At 61.3% G+C, this 16502-nt stretch overlaps 1 protein-coding gene across 8 annotated transcripts in view; it reads right to left on the bottom strand.

The window, feature by feature from the left end:
* Positions 1–449: 449 nt before the first annotated feature.
* PLEKHG5 (pleckstrin homology and RhoGEF domain containing G5) overlaps positions 450–16502 on the bottom strand; it is a 51194-nt gene continuing 35141 nt past the window's right edge. For 6 of the 8 annotated variants that reach the window (XM_081223963.1, XM_081223964.1, XM_081223966.1 and 3 more), the window contains 20 exons: positions 10819–10948; positions 9563–9665; positions 9117–9177; positions 8663–8754; positions 8070–8206; positions 7644–7789; positions 6867–7061; positions 6600–6788; positions 6201–6296; positions 5452–5502; positions 4963–5112; positions 4500–4610; positions 4221–4370; positions 4000–4137; positions 3715–3834; positions 2975–3107; positions 2766–2881; positions 2487–2674; positions 1242–2018; positions 450–992 (listed from right to left, as the gene is read on the bottom strand). In XM_081223963.1, coding sequence (XP_081080089.1) covers positions 983–992; positions 1242–2018; positions 2487–2674; positions 2766–2881; positions 2975–3107; positions 3715–3834; positions 4000–4137; positions 4221–4370; positions 4500–4610; positions 4963–5112; positions 5452–5502; positions 6201–6296; positions 6600–6788; positions 6867–7061; positions 7644–7789; positions 8070–8206; positions 8663–8754; positions 9117–9177; positions 9563–9665; positions 10819–10948 — 3093 coding nt within the window. In that variant the 3' untranslated portion in view covers positions 450–982. The other 2 variants (XM_081223968.1, XM_081223962.1) reach the window with 2 other exon arrangements.

The raw sequence follows: 16502 nt of genomic DNA, 5'->3' as shown, positions 1-16502 counted from the left end.
CTCTCTGGGCCTCAGAGCCCGCCCTCAGCCATGAGGGGTTGGGCCAGAAGTACCCAGGTGGGAGAGCCACCCTCCCCACGTACTGCGTGGCGTCCCCCCCGCCCTGGAGGGGAGTCCTAGGGGGGGGCACTCTCAGCAGAGCCTGAGACCATGGCCCACCCTGGCATAAGCTCAGAGGGGTGGCTCAGGGCAGGGCCCTCTAAGGTACCGCGTGGGGGAGGGCACCTCGTGGGGGGGCTCTAGTGGTGGGCCTCATGTCTGCGGCAGGGGACAGGGGTTGACCTTGGGAGTACTGGTCAGGCGATCTCCGCCCCACTAATTCACTTCTGCTCCCACAGTCTCTTCCAGCGGGGCCCCACCAGACGGAGGGGGCGGGAGCCCAGGGAGGCGCCCAAGTGCACCTGAGTCCGGAAAGGGGGGGCGTTCCAAAAGCAAAGGACTCTTTCCGGTGGAGTATATACAAGTCTTTATAAAAGAATCAAAAGCTCAATAAATACGCAACTTTACACAGAGCCCAGCCCAAGGACTGGGTGGGTGGGTAGGTGGGAGGGAGCGAGGGAGGGAGGCAAGGACGTGAGGGCAGGGGAACCGTCCCGTTTGGGGCCAGATGAGGGTGGAGGTGGGAGGGGCTGCCTGGGATCCCAGCCCTGGAGCCTAGCCCAGAGGCTTGGAGCTGGTGACTTCGGGGGTATCGGGCAAGGGACCCTGCCTAGGCTGGGGGGCGGAGGCACAGGCAGGTTAGTGACAGTGGTGGCTGTAACGGGGCCCTGCAGCCTGGGCCTGGGCCTCTGCTGAGCCCTCCCCCACTTCCAGCCAGTCTGGCAAAGTGCAAATTGGGCCCTGGGGACGGTGGCAGAGGTCCTGCCCAGCACTCCGGCTGGGGCACACATAAGGCAGCAGCTGGAGCAGGGGCCGGCACACCCCAGGAGGCGTGCTGTCTGCTGTCCCTTGGCCAGTGGCACCCTTGGGAGCCTCCCTCTGCTCAGACCTCCCTGCAGTGGAGAGGAGGGGAGAGACGGTCCTTCCTTGGCTGAAGGCATTCAGAGCGGCTCCAGCCACCCTCTCCTCCCGACCGGAATGCTCAGGCCTCTTCTTCACCACTGCCCACTGGTGCATCCTCACCAGGTGCTGAGGCTGGTCTCAGCCTCCCTCTCCCACACCCGTCCCCAAATGCCATCTGCTCCCCGCCATGACAGTGCCCCCAGCACACTGGGCCACCTGTCCCAGGCCAGGCCACTCACGAGGCAGTGAGGGTGGAGTTAAGCAGCAGGGTGGTCCTGATTCGGTAGAGCTGGGCCAACGTCAGCTTCCTGTGCTGGGCAGAGGTCCCCGGGGGGGGCTCAGGCTGGACCCTGGGTGAGGCCCCCGAGGACAGCTCTCTGCTCCTCCTGGTGGGTCCTTTGGGCTCCCCAGCTGGGCAGCCGGCTCCACCCTCCAGCTCTGACAGCTCGGGGCCACTGCCAGGGCCTGGTGCCCCCTGGCAATCCCAGCTGGGCCCAGCTTCCTGAGGGGAGCCCTGAGTCCTGGTGCCAGGGACGGTAGCAGCCAGGCAGAGTTCCGACAGGCTGCGGCTAGGGGCTGGGGGCGCTCCACGGGTGGTGGCCCCTGACAGCAGCTGGAGGAGACTGGCCTCAGATTTGGACTTGAGCAGGTGGGGCAGACAGGGCAGCAGCTGGACAGGAGTGCGTCGGCGGAGGCGGGGCGAGGGTGGGGGTGAAGGGGCCTGCGATGACTCTGGGGGCCGGAGTGCTGGCTCCACCGCAGGGGCTGGGGCCATAAAGTCTTGCAGGGAGGTCGGGGAGAGGGTGCCGTAGGCGGAGTCTATAGAGCAGGAGCGGCCATCCACTGGGCCCAGGGGCAGCAGCTCGCTGGTGGGCGTGACAGATGAGGCGGTGGTGCCGAGAGAGGTCTCGTCTGATTGGGAGCTGAAGGGGCCGCCCTCGAACTCGGGAGAGGACAGCAGCCCCCCAGGCTCCACCACCACCATGGCCAGGGTCTCTGTGGAGCCATCCGAGACACTGTGGAGGCGAGGGGAGAGTCAGCCCAGCCAAAGGAAACCGAGATGGCCTGGTGCGGCCCACGCTGGGCGCTGCGGAAGTCTACAGCCTCTGCCCTCCTGGAGCTCAAGGCTCAAGAGACGGCAAGCAGGTGGCACCTGAGCCCACAACACAGGTGTCAGTAATGGTGTCTGTTGCGACCACAGCATCTCCTGTTGGATGCAGTCTAAGAATCTTCAGCTCAGCTCCAGGCAGCTACCACTAATGTATCCGATTTGGCACTCAAGTTGAGAACCGTTAGCCATCCTCCCTTGGACTCTGGTGGGAGACAGAGCACCCGTCCCCACCCCCACTGGGTTCACACCAGAAAGCCATTCAGAGGAAACGGATGTGACCGGCCCTGTCCAGTGCTAATGGCCTCGGGGTCAAGAGTCCCGGCTGGAGTACCTGCCCTGCTCTGGCTTGCTGGGTGGTCCTGGATGAACGTACCAGCGCTGCGAGTTGAGGCTGGTGCTGCTTTTGCGCAGGATGGTAGGGGAACTGGCAGCCGACGCGCTGCTCTCCCCTCCTTCCTCGTCCTCGTCCTCGTCCTCCTGCTCATCCTCCTCCTCTTCCAGGCTCTGCAGGTGCTGCTGGCTGCCTGGGTGCTCCTGCACACGCAGCTGCTGAAGCTGGCTCTGCGGGTGTGGGTGCACAGGGCCCCAGCGGGCTGTGAGCAGCCGTCCCCACCAGGCCGCCCTGCCAGCCTGCCCACCGCTCTGCTCTCACCTGGGCATCGTAGATGGCGTCCACCCAGCCACGGCACAAAGCCTGGCTGCTGGCCTGGAACGTGTAGGCCCCCACAGCGCTGTGGAACTCGTTCAGGTAGATGAGAAGGAAGGACCCTGGTTAGGAAGGGCTCGCCTCAGTGCTGGCTGAGACCATGGCGCCCGCCCGTCCCAGGCCCTGCCCAGGGGCGGCGGGGCCGGGCTCCTCACCGGGGTCCCGAAGCTCCCGGCACACGATCTTTTCCACCAGCAGCGGTGGCCTGATCACCTTGGTCCTCTCTGCCTTCTTCACTGCCTTGGTCACCAAGAGCAGGTCGGTGAAGAGGAAGCAGTACACGTCCATCTGGGGGATGGGAGGCCGTGGGAGCAGAAGCCAGAGGTCAGGGCCAGGGCAGGGACCCTCAGCCTGTCTGCGGCCACACCCTCTCCTGGGGGCACTGGTGTCAAACACCTCCCTTCCCCCACTCCCCGCGAATCTGAGTAGAATTTAAATGAAGGGCAAGCCGATTTTCTTTCATCAAGCTATATACTTGTGATTTATGCCAGTTAAAAGTTTCCATTAAAGAGGAAAAGGAGGGTGGTTTTAAAATCACGCTTTGTAGGCTCTGGGTTACACAGTGCCTGAAAAATTAACAGCTCAGTAGCAAGACTCTGGGCTGTTCCTGTCCTGCTCACGGAAGGTGCCCCCTCCTTCCCACCAAGAACACATGTGGCCCTGGCAGGTGGGCTAGAATGGCACCTGATGGGCTGGGACCCGGCTGCTGTATTTGTAAAGAGTAAACTGCAGGCAGATAATCATCCTGCACACGATCACAAAAGTCACCAGTTCTTAAATTGCCACCCAGGTGACTGGGCAGCTACGAATCACAAGCGGTCCCAAGGAAGGGGTGTTCGACGCCCACAGGGTAAGAGGGGGCGGGGGGAGGGCCCTGGGTGGGGGGTGGAGTCACCTTGCTGTCCCTCCCCTCCTTCATCCTCAGGCTCCCTTCCAGCAGCAGCTGGCGCGTCTCCTCAGGGGAGGCGCCAGGGATGGGGGCTGTCAGGTCCAGGTGTAGAAATTCCTTCAGGAGCTGGGGGTTTGGTGGGGGCAGGTGCAGGAGAGGTTAGGGTCTGACGCCTCATCTCAGCGGGGAGTCCTCCCGAGATTCCCAGCGTAGCCTCCCATCTGTCTGCCAGTTTGGCCCCTCCTCGCTCCCAGCAGGGCCAGCGACCCCCGCACAGACGGAGGCGCCCACCTTGTCCACCTCGTCGTTGCTGCCCTCCACCACCTCGTAGGCGTCGATGCGGCTCACCACGGCAGCCAGCCGCTGCCTCTCCTGTCGCTGCCGCATGCACGCGTTCACGTGGTGGATGAAGCGCTCCACCGAGCCGATCTACGGGTGGGCCAGGGCAGTTCAGGTACAGGGCCGGGAGGGGCCGCAAGCCAGGGAGGGACCCTGCCCGCCGCCCCAGTTACCATGGTGACGACGGCCTCCTTGGCGCGCGGCTCGTCTGTCTTCCTTAGCACCGACTTGAGAAGCAGCGGGTACTTGGTGAGCCGCTGGTGGGGCTTGGCCAGCATGTCGCTCAGCTTCAGCCGCTGGCACTGCTGGTGCTTCTCGGCCCACTGCGGCGGGGAGGCGGGGGCGGGGCTTATGGCAGGCCCCGCCCAGCGCCAGCCCCGCCCTGCACCTGCCGCCCAGGTGGGCCCACCGTCCTGTGCCCGGGCCTAGCAGCGAGCCCCACCCGCCCTCACCGTGACATAGGCCCGGAAGAGGTCGTTGTCGCGCAGTAGGCCCCGCATGTACTCCATGCAGCCCTCCTCCTCCATGCAGTATCGGATGTAGGGCTTGAAGAGGGAGCCGAACTGCCGCAGGGCGGAACAAGCACAGCACCCGTTACCGCGCACTCCCCGCGGGCTGGGCCCGGCACTCGCTCTTCCTTACTGCCTTTCGCGACCACCGCAGGGGGCAAGCTTATTATCCCTGTTTTCCACGTGAGGAAACTGAGCCTCAGCGAAAGCGATCACCCTCGGCCAGGTAGCAAGGGTACACGGCCAGGTGGCGTTCACACCAGGGCAACTGATTCTGAATTCCACGCCTCTGACCACTAAGGGTCATTCGGGCCATTGGTCAGGGGGAGGCTGGGGTGATGGGCAGATGGGATCGGCGCCCCAGCCCCGCCTCAGTGTCCCTGCCTGCGTCCGACCCGGCCCGTACCATCTTAAAGCCTTTGAGGAAATCCCCGGGCTGCAGCAGCGCCCGCGTGCGCCGCGCCTTCTCCAGCACCGGCGCCATCACGCTGCCCCACAGCCCGCGGTGCAGCCGCGCGATCTCGGGGACGTTGCTGAACAGGCGCTCCGCCTCCACCTGTGGGTGGGTGGGAGGTGCGCTCGGCCCCGCCCCTGACCATCCCCCTCCCCTCCCCTCCCACCACCCGTTGGCCCCGCTCCCACCTTTCTTCAGCATGCCCCCATCCCCACCCCCTGGTTCCAGGCCCCGCCCCCTCACAGACGCCGTCGTTGGCTCCGCTCCCCGGCCGCCCCACCCTTTCTGCAGCCCCAGCCCCACCCCCTGAAGCCAGGCCCCACCCCTCACCTACTCCACCAGTCAGCCCCGCCCCTGTCTGTCCCCTCCCTTGCTCCAGCCCCTCCCCCCTCCCCGCTACTTTCTGGTACTGTCCCCCCCCACCCCCAGGCCCTGTCGCACCTCACACAGCAGCCCTGACTCTTGCAGGTTCAGGAGGCAGCACAGGAACAGCTGTGGGGGGCAGGGAGCACTGCAGCTGGTGGAGGAGGGGGGTCCCAGTCCCGACGCCCCCACCCAGACTCTTAGGCTCCCCTCTACCCCTTTCCCATCCTGGGAGTGCCTGAGGCAGCCTGGGACAGAGAGGGTTCCCGCTTTGAGAAAAGACGCTCCCCACGGCCCACCTGGGGGTGCCCCTGCCCAGGCCCCTCCTGGAGGGAAGCTCTGGGACACTGCCCTCGCAGCCACACCTGGAACTCTCTCCTCCACCTGTGCCCTGGTGCAGTCTGGAGTTTCTGCCCGGAGGGTGCCTTCCTTGAACCCACAAGCCCAGGACAGGTGCTCCCCCAAGGTCCAAGTCCTTACACACATCCCCCAGTGCCTACCCATTCTGCCTCCTCGTCTAGGGTGTGGGCTGCTGGGCACCTGGCACATAGCAGGTGTTTAGAAACAGCCGATGAAAGGATGAGTGAAAGGATGAGGTCTGTGTTAATCAGCTCAACCTGGCAAACTCGCCCCAAGCCCCCTCGCAGTTTCCCCGGGGCCATTGGGAATCACCTCCACCCCAGGGTGTGGCCCTTCTCCCACTTTCCTTCCCCTCTGTTGCTTGGCTCCTGCTTCTTCGGCAAAGGCCCAAACTCTGCTGAGGGGCACCCAGAGGAGGCCACGGGGGGCGGGTAGGCGGAGTGGCTCTGGGCCCACGCCATACTCACATTGGTGATCACCCTCAGTTTCTTAATGTAGGAGGCCTCTGTGTGCAGGAGCTCCCACACTGCCTCCTGCTGGTGGCATTGCCGCCGGGTCAGCTTCTGTGGGAAGGGCAGGGTGTCTCCAGGAGCCCCCCGCGTGTGCCGGGATGGCCGGAGCGGGTGAGAAGGGTGAACGGCCCTGCACGCAACCTTTTTCCCAGCTGAGACACAAAGAGGCCCCCCAAGTTCTGGGCCAGCCAGTTTCTCCTTGCCTGAGTGCCTCCAAAGCGGGTAAACGGTGAGAGCAGCCTGGCAGGGCTGTCCCGTGGAACGTCCCGTCACCCTGGGAAGGGCCCCGTGGAGCAGGGGGATAACGTCCCCCTTTCCCTGAGGAGGGAGGGGAAGGCCACGCGCGGCACCCACCTCGTGCCCGTCGATGAGCTCCCGCCAGCTGTCCTCCAGCCGCAGGCAGGCGTCGTCCTCGTCCTCCTCTTCATCCCCTTCCTCCTCCCACGAGTCGTGGTCAAAGCACAGCCTCCGGGGCAGCCTGGGCAGCCCGAAGAGGCTGTAGGCATGCAGCTTGCCCTCCAGCTGCTCCAGCTTGTCCACCTCCTGAAAGGAGGCCTGCGGTCAGAGTCAGGGGTCAAGGCCAGCCAGCTGCCCTGCCCCAGCCCCCACGGGCCCACATACCCGGCCGAAGGCGCTGGTGCTGGGGCCTGAGCTGAAGAAGCCGCTGAAGCGACTGGCTGCCCGGTTCTTCCAGCTGTCGCTGCCACTACTGCTGCCGCTGGGCAGAGAGCAGCTGGAGGGCGCTGGGGACTCCTGCCCAGGGATGCTCGCCTCCCCCAGGAACTCCGACATGTTCTTGCGTCGGCGGCCAGGGGCCTGGCCGGGGAGCGGGCGTCAGGGCCAGACCCCCACAGCCCCACCCCATGGTGGGTTTCCAGGACCTCGGCCAGCCCGGGAGGCAGGAGGGTCTCTGCACGCCCCCGCACCCTGGGACGCCGCCTCTCCTGAGACCTACACGTGCTCTGGGGGCCGGAAGGTCCAGAGAGACGCAGCTGGATCCCCCTCCCGCCTGCCGCCCCAGCCAGCAGCATGAAGCAGGTGGGGAGAACACACAGAGTCACACACACACACTCAGACGCACTCAGCAGCCCAGGTCCAAGTGGATCCCCGACACACACTCAGTGACACACAAAGTCTCGCTCCCCACGCAATGTCTGCTTAGACACACACACACACACACACACACACACACAGACTCCTCGGGCACCAGCAGACTCTCAGAGACGAGGGACATCACCGTGGGGTATGATGGTTAGATCCAGGGAGGGCCCCGTATCCTCAAAGCCAGCCCCATTTCCCAGAAGCGGAAAGTAAAGCCCCCAGAGGGAGCAGCGAGGCACCCAGGTGACCTCCCCCTGGCCCCTCGTCGTCCCCAGCCCCGACACAGCCCCTCCTCACCAGGATGTCCAGGCTCTCCCGGCGGCTCTGCAGGTCCACGCGCTCCTGGGTGGGGGGCCCGGCCCCGGCTGGCCGCAGGATTGGCAGACTCAGGGACTTGGAGTCCTTCACCCCCTGCTCCACCTTCCCCTCGTCCCCTGGCTTGGCTGGGGTGGCAGTAGGGACAAGTAGAGGTCCTCAACACCCAGGCCCAGTGGAGAAGGGCCCCCAGGCCCCTCTCCCTCAAGGATCCAAACCAAGGCCTGGCTGCCCTCCCCTGAAGCCCCGCCCTGCCAACGCCTGGCACTGCCGCCCAGCAGAGACACCTGTATGGTAATGAGCTTGCTCAAGAGCATGGCCAATGGGAACCTGAGCCTGGGAAGAAGCGCCCTCCCCAAGGGACCCAGCCGTGCCCCAGCTACCCGGCCCATCTAGTCATCTGCTCACCTTTGACCCGCAGGTAGTGTCCCCCGAACCTGTAGGCCTCAAAGGTGAGGGACAGGGGCGTGTTGGACTGGTCCAGGTAGATATCCACTTTTCCCAGCGCAATGCCCTTCCTTTCAAATACTGGCAGCAGCACCTCCCTGCCCGGGACAGGAGGTGCGTGTGTGCTGGGGGCAGTCACAGGCTGCAGTCACCTGTCCACAGCACCAGCGCCACCCCACCCGCCCAAAGGAAAAGGGAGACACCCAGGGGATCACACACAGGTCCGTGCACACACACACCCCTGCCCACAGAGGTTCACGCTCCTGCGTGCCTCTACACACGAGACAACACGCCCCTGCCCTCACATGTTCACATCTGCACACCAGGGCAGACAGACACTGTTGCATGTCCGTCCACACCCGTTCACCCCCGCAGGACTAGGCCACGTGCAGGGGCTGGGATACAAACACGGCACCCAGGCCCTCACTGCACATGGGTGGGGTGCCCACAGGTGGGGGACATGCTTGTTCACAGGCCCCCACACAGATACACACGGTCACACCTGCAGGAGGCCACACCTGCCCCCCAGCCCCGTTCTCCCCACCAAGCCCTACCCCAGCGACTTCTTCTTCATGGCTGGTACGATCTCTGTCTCGATATCCACGTTCAGGTCAAATTTCAGCGTGAAGCACTCCTTGCTTGGGTCCTGACAGGACAGGGGGTCTCAGTTCTGCACCCCTCGCCCCCTAGCCTCCCCACCCCAGGGTTCCGGATGGGAGCCCCAGCAGGGAAGTGAATGCAGGGATCTCCCAGCCCTCTTCTGTCCCAGGGAGGCACCCGGCATCCCTCCGTGGAGGCAGGAGCTCCTGGAGCATCCCCCACCTGGGCTAAGGTAAGCAGGGCTGGGCTACAGGGCTGGGTGGTGAGGGAGGGACATGTCGCTCACTCCAGGCCCCCTCCCTGGTCCTGGAACTTAGAGCAGACGGGCCCAGCCTCGGGAACGGAGGAAAGGGCCCGGGAGGGGCCGAGGCTGTGGGCGCCTGCCCTGCCAGCCTGGGGGCCCCTTACATCTGTGTGTCTCCTCCAGGCTTTCTTTTTGGAGAGCTTCAGGCCTGTGCTCTTCCGGTCCCTGCAAGGAAGCCGGTGGGGGCAGAGGTTGGAGGCATGGGTGGGCCCTCACCAGGGTGGGATACGGGCGGGTCCCAGCTGGCTGCCCACCCCTTGCTGGCCCTAGGTGACCACCAGGTAACACAGGTTTGCTCAGGCAAGCCAGGACTCACGAGGGGCTGTTCGCCCTCTGGTGGCCGACCCGGGAGTCACACCCAGTGGTACCTCATGAGGTAGTCTGATCCCAGAAGCCCTGGAGGCTCACCCTCCAGGAATCCCGGCAGCAGTAGGGGCCAGGCGGGGTCTCCAGTCAGCTCTTCTGAAGCCTCTGGTCCCTGGCTCTGTGATCTGAGACCCAGCCTTGGGACCCCCCAGGTGTGTGCCATGCCCACCAACCCCTCACCTACCCCTTGCCATCCACAGAGCTCTCCTCCTCCTCCTCTATGTCCACTGCAGGGCTGGTGCGCGGGGGGCATGACCGGGTGGACACATTCCGAGCCAGGACAGAGCCTTCAGTGTAAAGTGGGAGTGGGGTTGTGCCCGCTCCCTCCCTGGCCCCCTCCTTAGCCTTCCAACACGGCCGACTCCAGAGGGACCAGGGCCTGCTACCGACCTTCGGACCCCACCCCAAACTAGCCAGGGCCCCTCAGTTCTGTGAGGGGAGGGACTCAGTCACTGCTTATCTTTTTTTTTTTTTTTTTTTGCGGTATGTGGGCCTCTCACTGTTGTGGCCTCTCCCGTTGCGGAGCACAGGCTCCGGACGCACAGGCCCAGCGGCCATGGCTCACGGGCCCAGCCGCTCCGCGGCATGTGGGATCTTCCCAGACCGGGGCACGAACCCGTGTCCCCTGCATCGGCAGGCGGACTCTCAACCACTGCGCCACCAGGGAAGCCCCACTGCTTATCTTTTATCCACCCCCAGACTCAAAAAGACACAAGGGCCCTGGGATGACACCCCGGGTGATGCCCTGTCCCCAGTACAAGTCTGCCTCAGTTTACCCATCTATTAAACAGGGATAAAGAAGCCCTGCCTCTGGGATTGTTGCGGGAAGGAACCAAAGTCCATGGCTCTTTCTTGCAGGCGTCCCCTCCCCCACCACGGTGTACACGCCCAAAGTCCCAGGAGGCCCTGGCAGAGGGGACGAGTCCTTTGGTCCCTCTGACCAGCTGGGAAAGGAGACCAGAGCCACCCCAGCACAGCCAGTTGCCGGTAGGCCGGGGCCAAGTCCCTTTTCAGCAGGAGGGGTTTCTTGTTTCCTGCTGCAAGTTCCTTCTGACCTGCCCATCCCCACCCCACCCTCTGCTCACTGGCTGCCTGGCTGGAGAATCTGCCCAGAGATCCCCTGCCCTGAGGACAAGAGGGAAGGGGACCTTCTTGCTGGGCCGGGCAGGGACAGAGGCGGGGCCAGCTGTGGGAGGTGCAGACCCATCGAGAAGGACCCGGCACCCGGTGGAGACAGACCTGCCTTCGAGCTGGGCCGGTCCCCAACCTTTTCTCTTGTTAAAAAACTTGTGGAACAAAAGGGACAGCAGTGGACTTGGGTTTCACCGTTTACAGTCAACTCGTGTCCTTCTGATGGCCCTGTCGTGATGCCGACAGTTAGCAGGACACTGTGCCCCCAGGCAGGGAGCTCTAGGGGCTGGGCCCCCTCCCCGTGCTCACCTTGGGGGGGCAGGTCGAAGCGGACGTGCCCATCATAATGCATGGCACCGTGGAACTTGCTGTCACAGGCCTCGCAGAGGCTGAGGGGGCCCCGGCGGTGCAGCTGCTGGCAGTCGGCGTGGTGGCATATCTGTAGGGGAAGGATGGGGGGGTGGGGTGGACGCAGACCACTGCAGTACACGGGGCTCTTGGCCCTACGGGGGCGACTCTTCAGGTCCGACCATCCACGCCCCACAGAGTGCCTGTCAAACGCTTCCCGAGCACCCACTAGGTGTCCATTCTGGGAGATGCGAGAAAGCAAAGCCCTGCCCGCAAGGAATGCAATGCCAAAGGGGAGAGTTCAAGTAGGTAACCACGAGGCGGGTGCTACCAGGGCCTCTTCCGGAGCGCAGGCAGAAAGGGCACCAAAAAGTGGAGCCGGGGCTGACATTTGGTTTGCCCATCTCAGTGTCTGAAACAGAATACCTCCCCCTCCTCCCTGCCCAGGGCCTCTGCCCTCGATTCTATGACCTGTGTGGCCCCCGAACAGCTGACCCCACCTGGATTTCTAAGTTAGGGTATGAAGCGGGTTACGGAGGAGTTGGGGAATGGTGTTGGCCTCTGGGTGCCTATGTGGTACCCACGGCCCGTTGCTTAGTGACAGGATCCCAGACTTACCCAATCGCCCCAGGCTACTCTCATCCCCACCACCATGGATGACTGTCCTATCTTCTCCATCCCCCAACCCTCCCTAACTCACTCCCCACCAACTCGACTGCCTACTTTTCTAGGGAAACAGAAGCCATCAGAAGGCAGTCCACGAGCTCCTACCACCACGTCCACCCCCCTGCCCCGGGCTGCAGGGGCTTTGCCCTGCTCCAATCCCAGGCCAGCCTTCCACCGAGACCCCCCCTCTCCAGCCTAAAAACCAGGACCCCGCTCAGCATTCATCCCTCTCACCGGGTCATTCCCACGGGCAAACCAACCTGTTTCTCTCCTTCCCTTTACAGCTAAACTCACCCCTTCCTGTTCTTTCCTCCCATTACCCTCTATTTTCTTTCTCCCTGACTTTTTGTTTCAAAATATTTCAAACCTACAGAAAGTTATAAGAATAGTACAACGACATCCATACACCCTTCTGGCTTCCCCAGTTGTTCACGTTTGCCACACTGGCTCATGACCCCCCTTCCCCTGGGGAGGAAATCATGACACCACCTGAGAACACAGACCTGCTCGTGCAAAACCCCAACACAACTGTCACACTTGGGAAACTAAGCGATGATACTTAGTCCACCTAGAGTCTACCTTGGCATTTTCCCAACTGTCTAAATCATGTCCTTTATAGATTTTTTTTCCCACATGGGATCCAATCAAGGTTCACATGTACATTTGGTTTTGTCTGTTTATCCCTTTAAGAATGAATGTCCGGGGCTTCCCTGGTGGCGCAGTGGTTGAGAGTCCGCCTGCCGATGCAGGGGATGCAGGTTCGTGCCCCGGTCGGGGAAGATCCCACATGCCGCGGAGCGGCTGGGCCCGTGAGCCATGGCCGCTGAGCCTGCGTGTCCGGAGCCTGTGCTCCACAACGGGAGAGGCCACAACACTGAGAGGCCCGCGTACCGCAAAAAAAAAAAAAAAAAAAAGAATGAATGCCCGGGGACTTCCCCCGTGGCGCAGTGGATAAGACTCCACGCTCCCAATGCAGGGGGCCCGGGTTCGATCCCTGGTCAGGGAACTAGATCCCACATGCATGCCTCACCTAAGAGTTCGCATGCCACAACTAAGGAGCCCATGTGCCGCAACTAAGGAGCCTGCCTGCCACAACTAAGGAGCCCACGGGCTGCAGCTAAGGAGCTGGTGAGCCGCAACTAAAGAGCCCACCTGCCACAACTAAGCCCCGGTGCAAAATAAATAAACATTAAAAAAAAAAAAAGAATGAATGCCCAGGACTTCCCTCGTGGTCTAGTGGTTGAGAATCCGCCTTCCAATGCAGGGGACGCGGGTTCGATCCCTGGTCAGGTAACTAAGATCCCACATGCCACAGGGCAACTAAGCCGGCATGCCACAACTGAGACCCGATGAGCCAAAAATAAATAAATAAATAAATATTAAAAAAAAAAAAAAAGAATGAACGCCCTAGTTTTTTTCCCCCGTCTTTCATGACACTGATATATTTGAAGCAGCCATGCCAGCAGTCTGGCAGAAAGCTCCTCCACGTGGACTTGTCTGGAGGTCTGGGATAGTTTCAGGCTGAGCACTTGGGCCAGGACGCCAGAGGGTGGACTGTGTCCTCCACAGTGTCAGATCACCTGGGGATCTCGCTGTACTTTGTAAAGTCGCATTCTCTCTTTGTAATGAGGAAGTCATCTTAGGGTGACAGTTTGAGATACCCTGCTCCCCAGCAATCGCACACTCCAGGGCTTTAGCCCTTGTTGATGGCTTTTGCCTAAATCAATTATTACTACGATGGCTGCAATTGGAGATTTTCTAATTCTTCCATTTTCCCTCAGACCCTCTCCCATCCAGCTTTGGCCCCCTCCCCAACTCACTCTTCTCAGGTCCCCAATGATGTCCACGTTTCTGAGTCCTCTCGTCTGTTCTCCCGGGACCCAGCATTTGACACAGGTGGTCTCTTGGGAACCATTTCTTCCTCGGCCCCCAGGACCCATGCTCTGCTGGTCCCTCCCCTCTCAGTCCCCTCGCCTGCTCCCTGCTCTCTCACCATCCGTGGACCCCTTCTCATTTCATCCCCATCCACCCTCCAGTGACTCAGTCACTCTCATGGGGAGGGGCTCCCACAGTGCACTCTCCAGTCGGGACCAAGCATCTCCAACTTAAAACGTCTGCACGGGGACTTCCCTGATGGCGCCCTGGTCCAGGAGCATCCCACGTGCCTCAGAGCAACTAAGCCCATGCGCCACAACTGCTGAGCCTGCGCTCTAGAGCCCACGAGCCACAACTACTGAGCCCGCGAGCCACAACTACTGAAGCCCACATGCCTAGAGCCCGTGCTCCGCAACAAGAGAAGCCACCGCGATGAGAAGCTCGCGCACCGCAACGAGGAGTAGCCCCCGCTCGTGTAGAACTCGAGAAAGCCTGCGCACAGCAACGAAAACCCAACCCAGACAAAAATAAATACATTTATAAAAAAAAAAAAAAAGTCTGCATGAGCTCCTGAACTTTTCCACGCAGCACCGTCCATCTCAATTACTAGCAACACCTTCTGGGGGTGGTGATGTTATGGGTTGAATTGTGTCCCTCAAAAAGACAGGTTCAGTCCTAACCCCCAGCACCACAGATCGTGACCTTATTGGAAAGACAGGCATGGCAGATGTCATTCGTTAAGTTGAGGTCATACTGGGGTCTGCAATCATACAGCATGGAGTATGGAGTAATCGTATGACTACTGTCCTTAAAAGAAGAGGAAAGATACACAGAGATGGGACACACAGGGAGAAGGCCATGGGACAACGGAGGCAGCAACAAGACTGATGCATCTACAAGCCAAGGAATACTGAGGAGCTCCTAGACGTGCCAGAAGCTGTGAGAAGCAAGGAAGGATCCTACCCTGGAGCCTTCAGCGGGAGCACGGCCTGCCCACACCTTAATTTCAGACTTCCGGCCTCAGAACTGAGAGAACAAGCTTCTGTTGTTCTAAAGCCACCCTGATCTGTTACGGCAGCCCCAGGAAAAGAATACAATAGGCCAAACACCTCGGGGTCACCAGTGATCTTTCTGTTATTCCCCCACTCAGGCAAGCACTTCTGCGGGCTCCACCCTTAATATCCGTAGCTTCAACCTGGCCACCCTCTCCAGGCCACCTCAGGCCCCAGCCCCGGCCCCCATGGGCTCTTAGCGGGGTGACAAGGCCTCAGAGCTAGTCTCCCTGCTTCCGCCCTTGAGCCCAGTCTGCTCTCCGTGAGCGGCCACGGTGGACCCAGGTCAAAGAGGAGTCACACGTGCCTCCTCAAAAGCCCGCAGCGGCTCCCCATCTCCTGCCGAGGCTGGTGACCTCAGGGGCCTCCGGTCCTGCGCTCCCATCCCGGCTCTGTCCACCGCGCCCACCAGCCTCCCCCCTTCCGACGTGCTTCTTCGACGTGCTCCACCGCTGAGCCTGGGCTGCTAATGCCTCAGCCCGAAATGCTTTTCCTCAGACGCTGAGATAACCAGCCGCCTCCCTTCCTGCAGACCTTCACTCAGAAGTCCTCGGCTCACCCTTCTAAGGTTTCATTCCTCCACGCTCCCCGTCACCTCCTCCACCCCGCCGCCCGTCTCTCCTTCAGGCTTCCCACTGGTGGACAGTCTGTGTGCTTCACTTTGTTGCCTCCACACCGCCAGCACTACAAGGACAGCAATTTTGGCCCGTCGGGCTGGCTGCCTGGTCGCCAGTCCTAGCCGCTCAATAAATACTGGTTCAATTATTAATTAATTATTAAGTAGCGTGATGGAGGATCACTGGAGATCTTGGCTGGAGAGAGTCCGATCAGAGATTTTCAAGATGACAGACAGGGTGAGGATGGGTTAGACAGCAAAGTGGCCCGAGAGAGGAGGAAAGAGGGAGCTGAAAAAGTCTGATCACTGATAACACGGTCCTCATGTGCCTGGGGCTGCACTGGGGGGCTCCTCATCCCAGAAGGTGGGGGCTACGATTGTCTGTACTTTACAGATGAGGAAAGTGAGGCTCAGAGTGGTTAAGTAACTTGTCTAAGGTCACACAGCCAGTGGAGTCAGGACTTGAACCCAGGGTATGTAGCTTCAGAGCCCACATTTTCACCACATTCACACCATCTCTTGGGTAGTGGAGAAGGGAGAGAGGAGTGGGGGAGGCTGGCTTCGGGTCAGCCTGGGGGTGCTAAGGAGACAAGAGGAAATCAATTATATTGAATAGTTTTATGGTTGCTGTTTTGGCTCTTGTGTCCCTTCCACTCCTCCATCACACAGAAAGGGAACGTGGACACAGAAATGACAGCTGGCAGGAGGCAGACTACAGAAGCCACTTGCTCCAGGGGGATCTGGCTTCTGGGGGGCTGGGCCCTGGGCATTATGGCCCATATTCCCGATGGCAGCCTGAGCACCAGGCGCCCCGCACTTCCACACCCTTCTTGAGGGCTCTTCAAGTGTGTTCTCGGTGCTAGAGGCAAGGGTGAGGGGCACCCTAAGCAGAGCAGCTGTTTCTATCTTCACTTGATCTACTGCTAAAGTGTGAGGACTGCCCTGGCGATCCAGTGATTAAGACTCCACGCTCCCACTGCCGGGGGCGCGGGTTGGGGAACTAAGATCCTGCACGCCGCGTGGTGTGGCCAAAAGACTAAACAAACAAACAAACCAAAATATTTTTTTTAAGTGTGAAAGCCCCTATTCTCCTCCATGGCTCTGCCCCTCACCCTCTGGCACCCCCGGGGCACTTCTGACAGAGGGCCTGGCTTTGCAGATGCTGGGACACACGGCCGTGAGCATCAGCTCTTGACAACAAATCTGGGGAAAGCACTTGTCTTTTCCTCCCAGGAGTCCCACAGCCTGCCAGCTCGGCAGCCCTCTTGCCCTGTGTGTCCAGCCTGGCAGCCAGGCTGGCACAGGTGCCCCCCTGACCCCTTCCAGGCCTCTCGCCATTTCCCTGACAGCTTCATTTTTCTGATTCCAGGCTTGGCATTGGGCAGTGGGACTGCGGACCTACCAGCTGCCCAGGCCCTGGTCTCCTGCCTGGACAT

The sequence above is a fragment of the Mesoplodon bidens genome (genome assembly GCF_964165515.1).
Source record: "Mesoplodon bidens genome assembly, chromosome: 2".
Classification (NCBI taxonomy): domain Eukaryota; kingdom Metazoa; phylum Chordata; class Mammalia; order Artiodactyla; family Ziphiidae; genus Mesoplodon; species Mesoplodon bidens.
This window is presented reverse-complemented; position numbering and strand designations above follow the sequence as displayed.